Source organism: Loxodonta africana, chromosome 5, assembly GCF_030014295.1.
Source record: "Loxodonta africana isolate mLoxAfr1 chromosome 5, mLoxAfr1.hap2, whole genome shotgun sequence".
Classification (NCBI taxonomy): domain Eukaryota; kingdom Metazoa; phylum Chordata; class Mammalia; order Proboscidea; family Elephantidae; genus Loxodonta; species Loxodonta africana.
Window position 1 is genome coordinate 75,993,589 of NC_087346.1, and position 18,979 is coordinate 76,012,567.

The window sequence follows — 18,979 nt, forward strand, 5'->3', positions numbered from 1 at the left end:
AGTTATAACAACCAAAACATTTTTCCTAAGCCCAGCTTACATGTATCAACATACCTACAAGGCTAAAACTCTGGGCTCATTTACTTTTTGAATTTTCTAATGCCCTCCCGTCAGAGCTGTCATTATCATCACCCAATTACAATGACACTTCGAGTCATGTGGTTTCATCTGCGCATGCTACAAGCATGAGCTGTTGTTTTTGTGGTGCCAGTGTTTTTTAATAGGTGCTGATTTTGTCAAATTTTCTGGTGTTTTAGCGGCAATATTGTGGTGATTAGTATTTGTGAACCTACACCAACAACTTTTTTGAGACTAAAGTAGTAACTAAAGGAAAAGAAGGAGCTATATATGGACTTATGAATTACGAGTAACATTAGCACAAAAAACATTACTAAGAATTCTGTCTGGTCTGATACAGGAGGTGGTCCATTGGGGAGTGACACTATGAGTTACTGCACTGCATGACACAAACCCCAGCGACGCCACTGTGTAAGGTGAGGAGAGTTTTAACACAGAATTCAACAGATATCATTGAATCAACCTTTAGACACAGAATTCCAATCTCACAGTTGAAAGAGCTAAAAGTCATTCAAGGGCAACTTAATGTATGAAGTTACTGATTTGTATCCATTAAAAGTGGATAAGGAGACCTAAACAGTAGTGAACACTGTACACAAATACTCAAATACTGGGCACTGAATGTATTCGTTTCTTCCTACAACTTTCCATGTAATAGAAAATGTTCTTAGCCAGGAAGTCTTTGGTATAAACACAATGGAAAATTTTAAAAAATATACAGAAAAAGTTATTCCCAGGAGAATTATGTACAATGAAAATAATAACAGCTAACACTCGAATGCATATGGCAGGCACTGTTCAAAGTACTTTACATGGTGGTTCAAACCCAGCTCCACCCCTTGCAGCTGTGTGAGCTTACTCAAGCCCTGAATCCAAAAACTCATTGCTATTGAGTCATTTCTGACTCACAGTGACCCTATAGGACAGAGCAGAACTGCCTCATAGGGTTTCCAAGGCTGTAATCTTTACAAAAGCAGTTTGCCACATTTTTCTCCCGCGGAGCAGCTAGTGGGTTCGAACCACCGACCTTTCGGTTAGCAGCAGAGCACTTTAACCACTGTGACATCAGGGCTCACTTAAGCCCTGTGGGCTCATTTATAAACCAGAATAATAGAACGTGCCTCACAGGGGCTTAATGAGAATGTTGGTCGTCCTTATCATTAAAAAAAAAATCATTATGTTTTTTTAATCCTTCTGAATGATGCTATTATCATGCCTATTTTACAAAGTTCTTTAGGCTCAGAGAAGTTCAATAACTTGCCACAAATAGTAAGTGGAAGGGCTGGGATTTGGCTCTGGTGCTAGTGTTTTTGGTCATGAAGCTCTGTTACCCATCACTACTGGTAATGAGTAGAAATCAATATTTACCCTGTTAATTTATGCTCATGTTTTTTCCTTCTTCATTCTTTAAACTTTATTAGAATTGAAACAAAGAAATCTAAATCTAAACAGCAAAAATCTGTTTCTAATGCTTATTCTTCCCCTGAAGCTACGATCTTCTTAAAATGAGATCACATATAAAGAAACAATTAAAATTTCACAAGGAGAATATGCCTTCAAGTGAAGACCAAACAGAAGAATGAACTGTTGAAAACAGAAGCCATGTCCTCATGACAATGTATCTAAAAATAAATCTGAAAGCAGCCTCCCTCCCACTCACACAGTGAGAGGAAGGAAGTGTGTGTTCATATATGTGTGTGAGAGAGTCTGTGTGTATTTTTTAAATGTTCTGTAGAGGGATACTCAGATCTTAATACAGTAGACACATTAAGCAATTGATAGCTCATTTTTGTTTATCCTAGAGATTTTTTTTTTTTTACTCAAAGTAAATACTCATTCTAATATTTATATATACTAAATTTGCATCTAAAATGAGCATAATATCCTGGATAGTGATGAAACACCGAAGTAAGAGAAAGCACCAGTACTCCCTTTATACAGTCATGTGTTGAATCAACTCACCCTGGTTTCTTACATTATTTCTAATTTGAACCTAAGTCACAAATTCTACTACCCATCTCTCTCTGGTTGAACTTCTATTCATAAGATGCTGTTAATAAACATGGTTTTCCAGGATGTGGACTGCTTATGAATGTGCGTATAGTTGCAAATATTTTGAAAGGGAATTTTCACAATGAAAATTCAGAGTAGAAGGAAAGAAAATATTCAAATGCCTATTACCTAGTTATTCTGCTTCATAACAGAAAAACTAAGCAGAGTTTTCCTAATAAGACCTAAAGAGATAAACCTATTTTTCAGATAAAAAGAAAAAATTACTGCCATGCTCTGCAAATCAACAGAATCGTAAGATATTGGCTGGTTTCATTAATGTCAACTCAACAATTAGTCATTGGGTACCTACTAGGTGCTCATTACTATTCTAGGTCCTTCGGGTGTCGGGGATTCAAAGATGGGCAAGATACAGTTCCTACCCTTGAAGAGCAGGTTCTTACAATCTAATGGACCAGACAAGAAATAATAAACGAGCTGGGGAAGGGAGATAGGTGAACAGGCTATTTGGAAACAATATTTGAAAAGTGAGTTGGAGTCAGACTGTGAAAAGTCTTATATGCCTTGCTAAGGAGATGGAACTATCCCTTCCCCACCGATAAACGACTGGGAGCCACTAAGAGATTTTAAGTAGGTAAATAGCATGAACCAATTTAGAATACAGAACATATATGATCAGAATATAGAGTCTATAAGGCTTGAGGACATCTCTGGTGGTGTAGTACCAGACATTTTGAAATAATGTGCCTTTGTGACACCTCAAGAGGCAGGGAGAAATAGCAGTATCTTCTGGGGTTTGCCCCAGAGATGTGAGGGCTAAGCTTTTGTGTAGTATTGTACTTCTACTTTTGCAATAATATATGACCAATTCAAGGAGATGACGCGTTAAATATCTGAAAATCCAAGTTCAAAAAATAGAAAACGATCTCTGTATGGGATTTCCTTTATAACTAAATCTATATCTTAACCAAGAATTCTGAAAGAAAAATATAACAGATATTAAGAATTGAAGGTCCCTGGGTGGTGCAAACGGTTTGTGCTCAGCTACTAACCTAAAGGTTGGTGGTTCAAACCTGCCCAGTAGTGCCATCCAAGAAAGGCCTTGTGATTTGCTTCCATAAAGATTACAGCCAAGAAAACTCTATGGAGCAGTTCTGCTCTGTAAACACATGGGGTCATCATGAGGTGTGGTTTTATTAAGAATTGGAATCATATTTGAATCTCCATGAATTATTTTGGGATTGATATAATCTGTATTAAATCTGTCTTACACTATGCTAAATAATTTAGAGTTGGCAGTGTTGGACTGAGTCAGATTCTCCCATAAATGACACTCCAGATATGATTTCATTAAAACCATCTCATTAAATTTATTATAAAACTATGAAGAAGTTAATGCTGCAAGAATCAATCAACTTGTCTAAACTTACATTTTAAAACAGTGGTGAGTCTGCAAGTGGTTGAACTCGGCTCCTTTATGCACATACTATTCAAGCAATTTACATTTGGTTCTGTTCCAAGGTCAGCTCTTCACACAAAGTCTAAAGCCCAATCTGAACATTCTAAAGTGGCAAGAGAATATATCATAGCTGGAGTGACCATGAGGTAAGGTCTCCACAAATTCTCATCATTGGGATAGATGGATATAAGTATATTTGTGGCAAGTGGCCTTCTAGTTCCCACCACCTTTTTCACTCTTGAATGGTTCCTGAGGCTAATGTGATTTGATTATTACTAATAGGGAGCTCTGGACGCATAGAAAGAGGATTACACTCCTAGGAAGAAGTTAATTAAAAGAGTTATAGCAGGAATGGGTCACAATCAAGCCTACATTGCATTTATCAAACTGAAAAGGGAGACTGTGCTTAAAAACCATTTAAATTAGGATTGTTAAGTTTACTACATAATGGAATACTGGCCAGTCTTTAGGAAATTCTGGAGCTTAATTTTCTGGCTTTCAATTAGCAAGATAAAGGTAGAGAATTTAATACATCAAAGGAGTCACAGATTTTTAGAGCTGAAAGGACTTAAAAATTATCTAGCATAAAACCAGTAGATGAAAGAAAGTATGATGAAAAAGAGGATTAATTGCAAATGGAAAAACAGTAACTTTACATGGAGAAACCTGGCAGTCACCAATTTAACAAAAGTTAACATTACCAGTAATAAGACACAGTGACATCACGCACATCTTGATATGATACACTGAGTAAGGGCACAATATCACTTCTGTATGTTCTTGCCAAGAGAGTATAACCTTAATTTAATTATGAGAAATCATCAGGCAAATCCAAATTGAAGAATGTTCTACAAATATCTGACCAGTACTTTTCAAAAGTGTCAAAGTCACAAAGTAACTGTCACAGATTGGAGAAAACAAAGGAGACATGACAATTAAATACAATGTGGGGTCTTGGATTGGATCAGAAAAAGGGCATTACTGGGAAAACAGGCAAAATTTGAATAAGGTCTGTGAATTGATTAATAGTATTACTGTATCAATGTTAATTTTCTGGTTTCAATAATTGCTCGATGGTTACATAAGATGTTAACATTAGGGAAAGTTGGATTAAAGGGTATTTAGGAAACCCTTGTACTATTTTTGTAATTTTTCAGTATATTTAAAATTAAAAGTTATGAAAAATATCTACCCTAACTTCTCAAAGAAATCTATGACTCAAGGGGGAACACTTGACTTACTCAACGTTATTAAGCTATCATAAGTTATACCACACAGCTAGACTGACTGTTTCAATAATATCAATTCTTGACTAGATTATGCTTTTAATGTCTTTATGGTTATTGCACATAGAATTACTTTTATATTGTACAAAAGTCATTTTTTTTCTCACTACAGAAAATATTTAATTTTAAAAATCTGACAGAGGGAAAAAAAAAAAAAAAGTTACACCTCTGCTATTCAACCTGTCCAGTGGATTTTCACTTTTGATGATTATAATTCCTTTTTAGATTACCTATTTGGTTCTTTTAAAAAACCTGCTTATTCTTTTACCTTTTATAGCATTTTGTTCTTTCCCATATTTTCAATTTCTTTTATGTCTTCAATCATTTTAAATATGCTTATTTCATAGTTTCTATGAGGTTGTTCCTTTATTTGAAATGCTTGAAATTTTAATCTTGCTATTTGTTTGGTTATGGTTATTGTTTCTTCATGGGTTCTGTAATTTTAAATTCTGACCTAATCTTCAGTGAAGCTTTGTCTGAGAATCCTGTGTGGCCTGGTTGAGGGTAGACCTCTTACAGAGGTTTCTATTAGTTTCTGCCAGGAACCCAAGGAGTATCACCGAAATTAATTTACATATTAACATCTCAGCTTTGGGACTCTCAGATCATTCACGTAGTGTAATTTCAGTCCTACATCTGAAAGAGAAACGGACCTGAAGTGTTGATTTCTCAGTAGGCTTTTTCCTCTGCTCTGAACCCTGGCGAAGACAGGCAGATTTCTTTGTCATCTCTCTATTCTAGTGAGCTCTTTATACTCTATTCCGCCCCTCTAATTGAAGGTATGTCTTTCAGAGTCCTGGCTTTATGCAGGATCTTAGTTTCAACTCCCTACCTCCTCTCTTCATGGGCAATAAGACCCAACCACCCGAGACACACACAACCCCTCTCAGGGAAGCTACGCCATTAGCTCATGCGCATACTAGCTTTCTGTTCCAGCCCCTGGAGATTTCCTTCTATTCATAGGAGGTCACCTATGAACACCTTATAATTTTTATTACATTTTTTCCAGTAATTTTAGGTGATGATGTAAAAAATTTTCAGGTTATCTTATTCCATGATCTTGCTGAAAGTGACAGCAACAATGAAGATCTTGAAAAATGTTTTATATAATGTTTTAAAACAAGTCTCATCAAGAAGTCTAGTGTTGTTCTGGGAGGGATATAAGATGGAGTTTAGAAGCCTGAGCTTCAGAATTAAACTGACATATAGTAGCATAACAGCAAACTATACCCACCCACCTAGCAAGCTACTTTACCTCAATTTTCTTATCTGTAAAATAAAGTTGTTTTGAAATTTAAATGAAATGGTTTTCTATATGTGTACCATGTGATAGTTATTATGATTATTCTGTTTGTAAGAGGGTATGCAAGGTATTGGAAAGTTAAGCTCATTGGAATCACAACCCTGCTGTGTGGCATTGTGTGAAAGCTGTAATAATTCAAGACAGCTAAATGCAATGATGAAATCATGCCCGGGGGAAAAAGAGTTACCAAATTGGGGGTGGTCTTGTGTGATTTTGTAGATGATTTCTGAGGCGCTGACACCTGGAGCTTCGGCCTGTAAGATTCTGTTGGTAATCTGCAGCATGCCTCCTTCTGGAACCCACACCATTGAATTAGCCACAAGCTGAAGACCTCCATCATTCTAGAATAAGGAAAGAGCGCAGAATTAGGTTCAAGCAAAATAAGAAAATACCAGCCCTTAAAAATTTAAGTTATCAGGTCCAATTGTTGCTAAAGACCATCCAATAAGTAGGAGAGATTCATAGCTTTAGAATCACACTACATGTATGTCATATGTGTGTATCATGTGCAGAAATATGCATATACATATGTTTGTACATCTGTGTACATGTAAATATACACCCTGCTATTTCTTTTACTTTATCATAAGCGAATAATTTCATTCTGGAAGACTAAATCCTCCTATTTCTTTCTTTTATTTGCCCATCTACCTGTCCTTCCATCCTCCCTATCCACCCACATTCAAGAAACATTCATTAAGTACCTATTATAGGGCACCTCTTTTGCTAGAGGCCTGGGATGTATAAAGCTGGTTGAAGAAGACCTCAGCTTCTGAACTTTAAGGGTAGCAGTAAAGTCAGCCATATAAATAATTAGGCTGCATCACAAGTAATTTCCTATCAGAAGCCTGACCAAAGTGCTCTGGGAGTACAGAGGAAAACAGAGGGTTCCTCTTTGGAGGAAGTCTCAAGAAGGTTTTCATTTGATTTTAATCTTAAATGAAAACAATGGGGAATTTCTAGGTAGACTAGGGGGAGCAACAGACCCCAGGCAGAGGGCTTAGCATTAGCAAAGGCAAAGATGTTAGACAATATAAGGTGTGTTTAACAAAATGTCTAAGTAGAACTTATGGAATCTGGAGGGGGCGGTGGTAAAAAAGTGACAGTATCTTAAAAGAGGCTAGTAGGAAATCGAAGCTAGGTTAAAAGTTTCCATTTATCTTATAGGCACTGACTGTAAAGTCAACATGAGTCTTCGGGGAAGGGAATGGGATGATGGAGTCTCGGTTTTAGAGAGACTCCAGTGGCAAGAGATAGAGCTGAGATGAACCTGGAGCTGTAGAAACCATTTAACAAGTTCTTATAATGGCTTGGGTGAGAGAAGGAGAGGGCCTATGAGAAGGTAACTGCAGTGGGAATGAAGAGTTAGAAACCAATTCTAGACACACTACAGAGGCAGAATTGACAGGCCTTGTAGCTAATTGGAAGTGAAGCTTTAGAAACAACAGCTGGGAGTAGCTGCCTGGAAGAAATCATCTATTTAGCACTCCTGAGAAGGCAACTATTTTAATTGCTCAACTAATATCATTAAAAAGCACTGCCATTCCTGATTTGTGAGGTGCACACCCTCTTCCCAAGTCTCATAATTGGTATTTTCTGCAGAATAAGATTAAGAAGGCTGCGAATATTCAGTTTTCAGTTTCTATACTTTAAAAATCAATAAATCTGATTTTTAAAAATAGGGCATTTCAGGAGGGACACTTTTCTAAATTACTATTATCAGGGCTTCAAACTTGTTCTTTTCAGTTTAGTCACGGCCAACAAAGTGAAATCAGAACAAACCTGAATTCTTAAAATGTGGGTGAACTGGAACGGAAAAAATTATGGTTGAAACCCTGCTAGAAACTTAATCTCCCTGTTAGAAAACAAGGACAACGTGCACACTGCATAACAACCAAATCTCCTGACCGGCAGAGTTGGAAACAGCAGTGCCCCACTCAAGGATGATGGCTGATGGCACTGCTCTGAATGTGTGTCACTCTCCTCAGTCCTGCCAATAATTCAATCTCCTGCATCAGGTTCCTGAAAGGGCTCTTCCAAGTCTTCTATTCCATGGCTTTGAGCCGTAATTCTTCCCATTCTGGTTCACACAAATTTTAATAATTTGGGTCTGTTTTGATTTTGCTACACCAGCCATGACTGAACCAGTTCAAAACGGTTCAAAGGCCTGGTTGTTATTACTTTCAAATATGTCAATAAACAGGACAGAGGAAGCGGCACTTCCAGGAGGAGAAAATTTCAGAACCGAAGACAACAAAGATTCCTCTGCAGTCACTGGGCACTTGGGCATTTACCTCTCCCAGGAGGCAGTTGTGGCTGTTTTCACCACATACTCCAGGAAACCGAATCAAACAGTGCCTGACATAAGTGGCAAAGGCACTTTCAATACTAATTGGTGCCGGGCAGCAAAATCCCAGAGAATTTTCTATCCCAATTGCTATAGCAGATCATTTACAAAAACATCAAAAGTGTGTCAGAAACTTTGCATATTATCTCCCAGAATTCTGGAGGAAAAGAAGGCCCTATTAACTCCTCTAGCAGGTTTATATAACATGATACACTTGGGTCCAGGTTTCTTAGTTGCTAGAGGCCTTTCTAATAGCAGTAGCCTAGTCAACTTAGATTATGGTTACAGAGATCAGTCATACACCAACAACTATGTTACTGAACTGAAGAGGCTATGTGGGTTTTCCCATTCCAGGCACGTAAGTACTCTTTTTTTTTTTAACCTGAATGCAGGGCCCCACACAGCTCTCTCACTGCTTCTCCATCTTGGCTACGCTTTATCAATCAGATTCTCTGTATTCTTGTTTGAGCATAACTTCTAGGAGACAGCACTCCTCGTTACTCAAAATGTTCCAGGACTAGCAGCAACTGAAATTTATTAGAAGTTCAGAATTTCAGGCCCCACCCCAGAGCTGCTGAATCAGAACCTGCATTTGAACAAGATCCGCAAATGATATGGCGACAACTTAAGTATGAGAAGTTCGGCCCAGGGTAGAAATCATGATGGTTCTTGTGGCAACCCTGAAAACCCACAGGCGGCCTTTTAGAATATCTACATTTACAACAGAACACAATACGTGCCTGTTTCTTCATTTGGAATTCCAGAGTGGTGCAAATGGTTAACATGCTCAGCTGCTAACCAAAAGGCTGAAGGTCCGAGTCTACCCAAAGATGCCTCAAAAGAAAGGCCCGGCACTCTACTTCTGAAAAATTAGCCACCGAAAACCCTATGGAGAACAGTTCTACTCTGACACACATGGTGTTACCTGGAATCAGAATGGACTCAATGGCAAATGATGGGGGTGCTGCCTTGGTTATTTCTTTATAGTATTTAAAAACAAAGAGACAACACTTACTATCCAAGGAAAATAAGTATAATTTATCCACTCATGATGATGAAGATGGGTTTTCTATTGTTTCCTTTGGGGACTGGGAAAATCCAAGAATAGACTAGTAGAAGGCTATAAGCCATTTTTCTACAGCTAAGTAGTACAAAAAGCCAAATGACAACAAAATTTATGTGATTCGTATATATTTTATATATATATATACATATATATACACATACCTGTATATATTTGTTGTTTAGGTGAAAGTTTACGGTACAAATTAGTTTCTCATTTGAAAATCTACACACAAATTGTTTTGAGACATTGCTTGCAACCCCCGCACTGTGTCAGCATTCTTGCCCATTCCCTTTCCACCCTGGGTTCCCTGTGTTCATTCATCCAGTTTTCCCATTCCCTCCTGCCTTCTTGTCATTATTTTTGGGCAGGTGTTGCCCATTTGGTCTCATATACTTGCTTGAATTAAGAAGCACATTCCTCACATGTGTCACTCAACTGGTGGCACAGTGGTTAAGAGTTCAGCTGCTAACAAAAAGGTCGACGGTTCTAATCCATCAGCTGCTCCTTGGAGACCCTGTGGAGCAGTTCTACTCCATCCTATAGGTTCGCTATGAGTCAGAACGGAATCAATGGCAGTTAGTTTGGTTTTTGGTTGAATCTTTGGATGAAAAGTAGACTTTGAGAGTGGTTTCAGTTCTGAGTTATCAGGGTGTCCTGTTGTTGTTAGGTGCCATCGAGTCGGTTCCAATTCATAGTGACCCTATGCACAACAGAACGAAACACTGCCCGGTCCTGAGCCATCCTTACAATCATTATGCTTGAGCTCATTGTTGCAGCCACTGTGTCAATCCACCTCGTTGAGGGTCTTCCTCTTTTCTGCTGACCCTGTACTCTAGCAAGCATGATGCCCTTCTCCAGGAACTGATCCCTCCTGACAACACGTCCAAAGTATGTAAGACGCAGTCTCGCTATCCTTGCCCCTAAGGAGCATTCTGGTCGCACTTGTTCCAAGACAGATTTGTTCGTTCTTTTGGCAGTCCATGGTATATTCAATATTCTTCGCCAACACCACAATTCAAAGGCATCAACTCTTCTTCAGTCTTCCTTATTCATTGTCCAGCTTTCACATGCGTATGACAAGATTGAAAATACCATGGCTTGGGTCAGGTGCACCTTAGTCTTCAGGGTGACATCTTTGCTCTTCAACACTTTGAAAAGGTCCTTTGCAGCAGATTTGCCCAGTGCAATGCGTCTTTTGATTTCTTGACTGCTGCTTCCATGGGTATTGATTGTGGATCCAAGTAAAATGAAATCCTTGACAACTTCAATCTTTTCTCCATTTATCATGATGTTGCTCATTGGTCCAGTTGTGAGGATATTTGTTTTCTTTATGTTGAGGTGTAATCCATACTGAAGGCTGTGGTCTTTGATCTTCATTAGTAAGTGCTTCAAGTCCTCTTCACTTTCAGCAAGCAAGGTTGTGTCATCTGCATAATGCAGGTTGTTAATGAATCTTCCTCCAATCCTGATGCCCCGTTCTTCTTCATATAGTCCGGGTTCTCTTATTTTTAAACAGGTACGGTGAAAGAATACAACCCTGACACACACCTTTCCTGACTTTAAACCAATCAGTATCCCCTTGTTCTGTCTGAACAACTGCCTCTTGATCTATGTAAAGGTTCCTCATGAGCACAATTAAGTGTTCTGGAATTCCCATTCTTCGCAGTGTTATCCATAGTTTGTTATGATCCACACAGTCAAATGCCTTTGCATAGTCCATAAAACACAGGTAAACACCCTTCTGGTATTCTATGCTTTCAGCCAGGATCCATCCCACATCAGCAACGATATCCCTGGTTCCACGTCCTCTTCTAAAACCGGCCTGAATTTCTGGCAGTTTCCTGTCAATATACTGCTGGAGCCATTTTTGAATGATCTTCAGCAAAATTTTGCTTGCATGTGATATTAATGATACTGTTCTATAATTTCCACATTTGGTTGGATCACCTTTCTTGGGAATAGGCATAAATAAGGATCTCTTCCAGTCAGTTGGCCAGGAAGCTGTCTTCCATATTTCTTGGCATAGACAAGTGAGCACCGCCAGCACTGCATCTGTTTGTTGAAACATCTCAATTGATATTCCATCAATTCCCGGACCCTTGTTTTTCGCCAGTGCCTTCAGAGCAGCTTGGACTTCTTCCTTCAGTACCATCGGTTCCTGATCATATGCCACCTCTTGAAATGGTTGAATATTGACTAATTCTTTTTGATATAATGGCTCTGTGTATTCCTTCCATCTTCTTTTGATGTTTCCTGTGTCGTTTAATATTTTCCCCCATGGAATCCTTCACTATTGCAACTCGAGGCCTAAATTTTTTCTTCAGTTCTTTCAGCTTGAGAAATGCCGAGTGTGTTCTTCCCTTTTGGTTTTCCATCTCCAGCTCTTTGCACATGTCATTATAATACTTTGTCTTCTCGAGAGGCCCTTTGAAATCTTCTGTTCAGTTCTTTTACTTCATCAATTCTTCCTTTTCCTTTAGCTGCTCGAGCTTCAAGAGCAAGTTTCAGAGTCTCCACTGACATCCGTCTTGGTCTTTTCTTTCTTTTCAGTGACCTCTTGCTTTCTTCATGGATGATGTCCTTGATGTCATTCCACAACTCGTCTGGTCTTCGGTCACTAGTGTTAGATGTGTCAAATCTGTTCTAGAGGTGATCTCTAAATTCAGGTGGGATATACTCAAGGTCATATTTTGGCTCTCGTGGACTTGCTCTGATTTTCTTCACTTTCAGCTTGAACTTGCATATGAGCAATTGATGGTCTGTTCCACAGTTGGCCCCGGCCTTGTTCTGACTGATGATATGGAGCTTTTCCACTGTCTCTTTCCACAGATGCAGTCAATTTGATTTCTGTGTGTTCCATCTGGTGAGGTCCATGTGTATAGTCACCGTTTATGTTGGTGGAAGAAGGTATTTGCAATGAAGAAGTCACTGGTCTTGCAAAATTCTATCATTTGATCTCCAGCATTGTTTCTATCACCAAGGCCGTATTTTCCAACTACTGATCCTTCTTCTTTGTTTCCAACTTTCGTATTCCAATCGCCAGTAATTATCAATGCATCTTGACTGCATGTTCGATCAATTTCAGACTGCAGCAGCTGATAAAAATCTTCTATTTCTTCATCTTTGACCATGGTAGTTGGTGCATAAATTTGAATAATAGTCGTATTAACTGGTCTTCCTTGTTTCACTGACAGCGTTGTACTTCAAGATAGATCTTCAAACATTCTTTTTGACGATGAATGCAACACCATTCCTCTTTGAGTTGTCATTCCCAGCATAGTAGACTATATGATTGTCTGATTCAAAATGGCTAATACCAGTCCATTTCAGCTCACTAATGCCCAGGATTCGATGTTTATGTGTTCCATTTCATTTTTGATGATTTCCAATTTTCCTAGATTCATACTTAGTACATTCCAGGTTCCAATTATTAATGGATGTTTGCAGCTGTTTCTTCTCATTTCGAGTTGACTCAAAGGGTGTCCTGAGGCTATGGTTTTGGGGGTTCCTACAGTCTACCCATGGAAGCAGCAGTCAAGAAATCAAATGATGCATTGCATTGGGTAAATCTGCTGCAAAGGACCTCTTTAAAGTGGTGAAAAGCAAAGCTGTCACCTTGAAGACTAAGGTACACCTGAGCCAAGCAATGGTATTTTCAATCGCATCATATGCATGTGAAAGCTGGACAATGAATGAGGAAAACTGAAGAAGAACTGACACCTTTAAATTGTGGTGTTGGCGAAGAATATTGAATATACCATGGACTGCCAAAAGAACAAGTCTGTTTTGGAAGAAATACAACCAGAATGCTCCTTAGAAGCAAGGATAGCAAGACTGTGTCTTACATATTTTGGACATGTTATCAGGAGGGATCAGTCCCTGGAGAAAGCCATCATGCTTGATAAAGTACAGGGTCAGCAGAAAAGAGGAAGACCCTCAACAAAGATGGACTGACACAGTGGCTGCAATAATGGGCGCAAGCACGGCAAGGACTGTGAGGATGGTGCAGGACCAGGCAGTGTTTCATTCTGTGGTACAAAGGGTCTCTATGAATCGGGACGGACTTGATGGCACCTAACAACAACAATAACAACAGTCTCTGTCAGATCAGTAAGTCTGGTCTGTTGTGCGTGTGAATTTGAATTTGGTTCTACATTTTTCTCCTGTTCTGTCCAGGACCTTTTACTGTGATCCCTGTCAGAACCATCGGTGGTGGTAGCCAGGCACTGTCTAGTTTTTCTGGACTCAGTCTGGCAGAGGCAGTAGTTTGTGTGATCCACTAGTCCTCTGGACTAATACTTTCCTTCAGTTTTTGGTTTTCTTCATTCCTCTTTGTTCCAGACAGGATGGAACCAATAAATGCATCTTAGAAAGCCACTCACAATCTTTTAAAACCCAAGATGCTCCTCACCAAAGTAGGATGTAGGACATTTCTTTATGAACTATGTTATGCCAATTGGCCTACCTGTTCCCCAAGACCATGGTCCCTAGCCCTCAGCCCCAGCAACTTGATCTCTCAAGGTGTTTGGATGTGTCTAGGAAGTTTCCAAGGCTTTGCCTTAGTCAAACTGTGCTATATTGTGTGTTGTCTTACCCTTCACCAAAGTTAACACTTGCCTACTATCTAGTGATTTCCCCTTCCCCCCTCCTCTCCTTTGTAACCATCAAATTTTTTTTTTTTCCTGTGTGTAAACTTTTTCTTGGGTTTTTATAATAGTGTTCTCATGCAATATTTGTCCTTTTGTGATTGACTTATTTCACTCAGTATAATGCCCTCCAGATTCATCCATATTGTGTGATGTTTCTCAGATTGATCATTGTTCTTTACTGTTGCATAGTATTCCATCGTGTGTATGTATCATAATTTGTTTACTCATTCATCTGCTGATGGGTGCTTAGGTTGTTTCCAACTTTTTGTTGTTTTTTTGTTGTGAATAATGCTGCAATGAACAGGGGTGTGCACGTGTCTATTCGTGTCACAGCTCTTACCTCTCTAGGATATATTCCTAGTAGTAGGATTGCTGGATCTACAGTATTTCTATTTCTAGCTTTTTAAGGAGGCGCCATATTGTTTTGCATAGTGGTTATACTATTTTGTATTCCCATCGGCAATGCTTAAGATTTCCAATCTCCCTGAAACCTCTGCAGTATTTTTTATTTATTCATTTTTTATTAGCACCAGTAATGTGAGTGAGACGGTATCTGCAGTTTTGATTTGCATTTCTCTAATGGCTAATGATCACAAGCGTTTTCTCCTGTGTCTGTTAGCTGCCTGAATATCTTCTTTGGTAAACTGTCTCTTCATACCCTTTGCCCATTTTTGATTGACTTATTTGTCTTTTTGTTGTTGAGGTGTTGAAGTATTCTACAGACCTATCGGATATGTTGTAGCCAAAATTTTTTTCCCAGTCTGTAGGTTCTCTTTTTACTCTTTTGGTGAAGTATTTTGATGAGCATAAGTGTTTCATTTTTAGAAGCTCCCAGTTATCTAGGTTATCTTCTGGTGTTTGTGCATTATTATAGTTTGCATTATATCTATGCCATGTATCAGGGCCCTTAGTGTTGTTCTTATTTTTTCTTCCATGACCTGTATTGTTTTAGGTTTTTGTTTTTTGGGTTTTTTTAATTGTGCTTTAAGTGAAAGCTTACAGTTCAAGTTAGTTTCTCATACAGAAACTTAAACACACATTGTTATGTGACCCTAGCTGCTCTCCTTATGTGACAGCACATTTCTTCTTTTCACCCTGGATTTCCCATGTCTATTCAATCAGCTCCTGTCCCTTTTTGCCTTCTCATCTTGCCTCCAGACAGGAGCTGCCCATTTAGTCTTATGTATCTACTTGAGCTAAGAAGCACTCTCGTCATGAGTATCATTTTATGTCTTATAGTCCAGTCCAATCTTTGTCTGAAGAGTTGGCTTCAGGAATGGTTTCAGTTCTGGGCTGAGAGTCCAGGGGCCATGTCTTCCAGGGTCCCTCCAGTCTAAGTCAGACAATTAAGTCTTTTTACTAGAATTTGAGTTCTGTACCCCACTTTTCTCCTGCTCCATCAGGGGCTCTCTGTTGTGTTCCCTGTCAGAGTGGTCACTGGTGGTAGCCAGGTACCATCTAGTTCTTCTGGTCTCAGGCAGATGGAGTCTCTGGTTTATGTGGCCCCTTCTGTCTCTTGGGCTAATATTTTCCTGTGTCTTTGGTGTTCTTCATTTTCCTTCACTCCAGGTGGGTTGGGACAAATTGATGTATCTTAGATGGCTGCTTGTTACCTTTTAAGACTCAATACACCACTCACCAAAGTGGGATGTAGAACATTTTCTTAATAAACTTTGTTATGCCAGTTGACCTAGATGTTCCATGAAACCATGGTCCCCAGACCCCTGCTGCTGCTACTCAGTCCCTTGAAGTGTTTAGTTGTATTCAGGAAACTTCTTAGCTTTTGGTTTAGTCCAGTTGTGCTGACTCCCCCTGTATTGTGTATTGTCCTTCCCTTCAACTAAGATAATTCTTATCTACTGTCTAGTTAGTGTCCTTCTAGGTTTTATATTTAGATCTTTGACCCATTTTTAGTTTTTGTGTATGGTGTGAAGTATGGATCCTGTTTCATTTGTCTACAGATGGACATCCAGTTTTGCCAGCACCATCTGTTAAAAAGACTATTTTTTCTCCCATTTAATGAAATTTGGCCCTTTGTCAAAGATCAGCTGACCATATGTGAGTGGATTTACATCTGGGTTCTTGATTCTGTTCCATTGGTCTATGTGTATGTCATTGTACTAGTACTAGGCTGTTTTGACTACTGTGGCTGTATAGTAGGTTCTTAAATCAAGTAGTGTGAGACCTCCTGCTTTTTTTTTTTTTTTTTTTTCCTTCAATAATGCTTTACTTATCTGGGGCCTCTTTCTTTTTCATACAAAGTTGGTGATTATTCTTCCATCTTGTTAAAGAATTCTGTTGGTATTTGGATCAGAACTGTGTTATGTCTGTAGATTGTCTTGAGTAGAACCGACGCTTTTATAATGTTAAGTCTTCTTATCCATGAGCATGATATGTTTTTCCATTTATGCAGGTCTCTTTTGGTTTCTTGCAATAGTGTTTTGTATTTTTCTTTCTATAGGTCTTTTATGCCCCTGGATAGATTTATTCCTAAGTGTTTTATTTTTTTAAGGGGCTATTATAAATGGTATTGTTTTCCTGATTTCCTTTCTGAAGTTCCCTTTGTGGTGAATAGGAATGTCACTGATTTTTGTATGTTGATCTGGTATCCCGCTACTCTGCTGAATTTTTCCATTAGTTACAGTGGTTTTCTTGTGGAATCTTTGGAGTTCTCTAGGTATAAAAAAAATAGGATTATATAATCTGCAAATAGGGATAGTTTTACATCTTCCTTTCCAATTTGTATGCCCTGTATTTCCTTTTCATGCCTGATTGCTCTAGCTAGAACTTCCAGAACAATATTAAATAGGAGTGGTGATAAAGGGCATCCTTGTCTTGTTCCCATTCTCAGGGGGAACGCATTCAGCCTCTGTCTGTTAAGAAAGTTGGCTGTTGGTTTTATATAGATGCTCTTTGTTATGCTGATGAATTTCCCTTCTATTCCTATTTTACTCAGAGTTTTTTTTTGTTTTTTAATCAGGAAATGGATGTTAGACTTTATCAAATGGCTTTTCTACAACAATTGAGATGATTATTGATTCTTTCTTGTGTTCTGTTCATGTGGTTTATTACATTCATTGAGTTTCTAATGTTCAGCCATCCTTGAATACCTGGTATGAATCCCACTTGGCTGTGGTGTATTATTTTTTTTTTACATGATGCTGAATTCTATTGGCTAGAATTTTTGCATCTATATTAATGAAAGATATTGGTCTGTAATTTCCTTTTTTTGTGGTATCTTTACTTGGCTTTGGTATTAGGGTTATGCAGCTTCATAGAATGAATGAATGAGGGAGTATTCCCTTCGTTCTGTGCTCTGCAATAGTTACCAAACAAATTTTAACCTATTTTTCCCAAGGTTCTAACATTTTGGAATTTCTTTATCTTCCTGTAATTTTTTTTCTTTTTTTGGAAGTGGAGGAGGCTGCACTATAGTGCTTATGTTCCTAATAAGCTCAGGAATTTAACCATAATAACAGCTGAATAATCTCCAGCCTACAGATGTTTTATGTCTTCTCTAGAGTCCTACCCACATTAGTAGTCGATGAAGTCACAACAAATGAAACTGGAGGCACGATCAAAACAATGTTTTAAATTAAACAGTTCTTCTAATTCCCTTCACAGAAGGTGTTATTCGTTGCTGTCGAATCAAACTCATGGAAACCTTACCTATAACAGAACGAAACATTGCCCAGCCCTGCACCTCACAATCTTGGTATGTTTGAGCCCATCGTTGTAGCCACCTTTTCAATCCATTTCATGGAGGGTTTCCTTCCTTTTCTCTAACTTCTACTTTACCAAACATCCCCTTTTAGCAGTTTATAGGCATATAACAATTTCAGTAATAAAGTTTGTTAAAGTAAAAAATATTTATGTTGTAAGCTAGAATAAAGGGCCTCACATCCCATCCACTGGAGGGAAAATCCCACAAACAAAATGAAAACTTCCCCCCAAACTTAAACGTTTGGCCATAAATGATAAAGTTTTAGCTGAAATGATGGTGACTCCCCACTCTGTACCAAAATATTCATGATCAAATATTTTTTAAAACTCCATTAAATAAAACAAGATTATAGTTGGACAGAACAGCAACCCTAACACGTTTACTTATTCTATAAAAATATACCTTAATTTTCAAGGGCTCGTTCATGCCATAGCTTTTTTAATTTAATTGTGTAGGACACTGTGGATTTTAAGGAATAATCATGGTGTGTGCATATGGCAGATATAAGGTGGAATTCAGATGCTATTTACCAAGATGAAGAAAGAGGAAAAGATAATTGGACTGTTTTTGTTTTTATCAATTGTGGCAGTAACAGGAGCCTCAGAAGCTTGCCCCTTTGAGTCAAGAATCACATAGAAGCTTCTCTCCATATAGATTTCAACTGTTTTTTAATGTATATATAGTTATTTATTAAATATATATATTTAATCAACATTTTCTGAATGTATACTCTAAGCAATGCACCTTAAAAGGTGCAAAACTGAACCAGCTAAGCCAACCAAAGAAGGTGAAATTGTGACATGTGGCAAAAAAAAAAAAAAATTATAAGGCAGACAGACTCTTATTCAGAAAAATAAGTATTTTTTATGCTGTTGATACCTAGGAGCCCTGGTGGTAAAATTGTTAAGAGCTCAGCTGCTAACCACTCCTTGGAAACCCTATGGGGCAGTTCTACTCTGTCCTATAGAATCGCTGTGAGTTCGAACCAACTAGACAGCAAAGAGTTTGTTTCTGTTTGTTTGGTTGATACCTTTAATTCTCATAAACATTATTATCA

General features: G+C 38.3%; 1 protein-coding gene across 1 annotated transcript in view; it reads right to left on the bottom strand.

Moving 5' to 3' along the window:
- The window catches only part of FRAS1 (Fraser extracellular matrix complex subunit 1), a 524,357-nt gene that overhangs the window by 157,043 nt on the left and 348,335 nt on the right, over window positions 1-18,979 (bottom strand). The window contains exon 30 of the mRNA XM_064285669.1: window positions 6,324-6,477. Coding sequence (XP_064141739.1) covers window positions 6,324-6,477 — 154 coding nt within the window. The remainder of the gene's footprint in view (window positions 1-6,323; window positions 6,478-18,979) is intronic.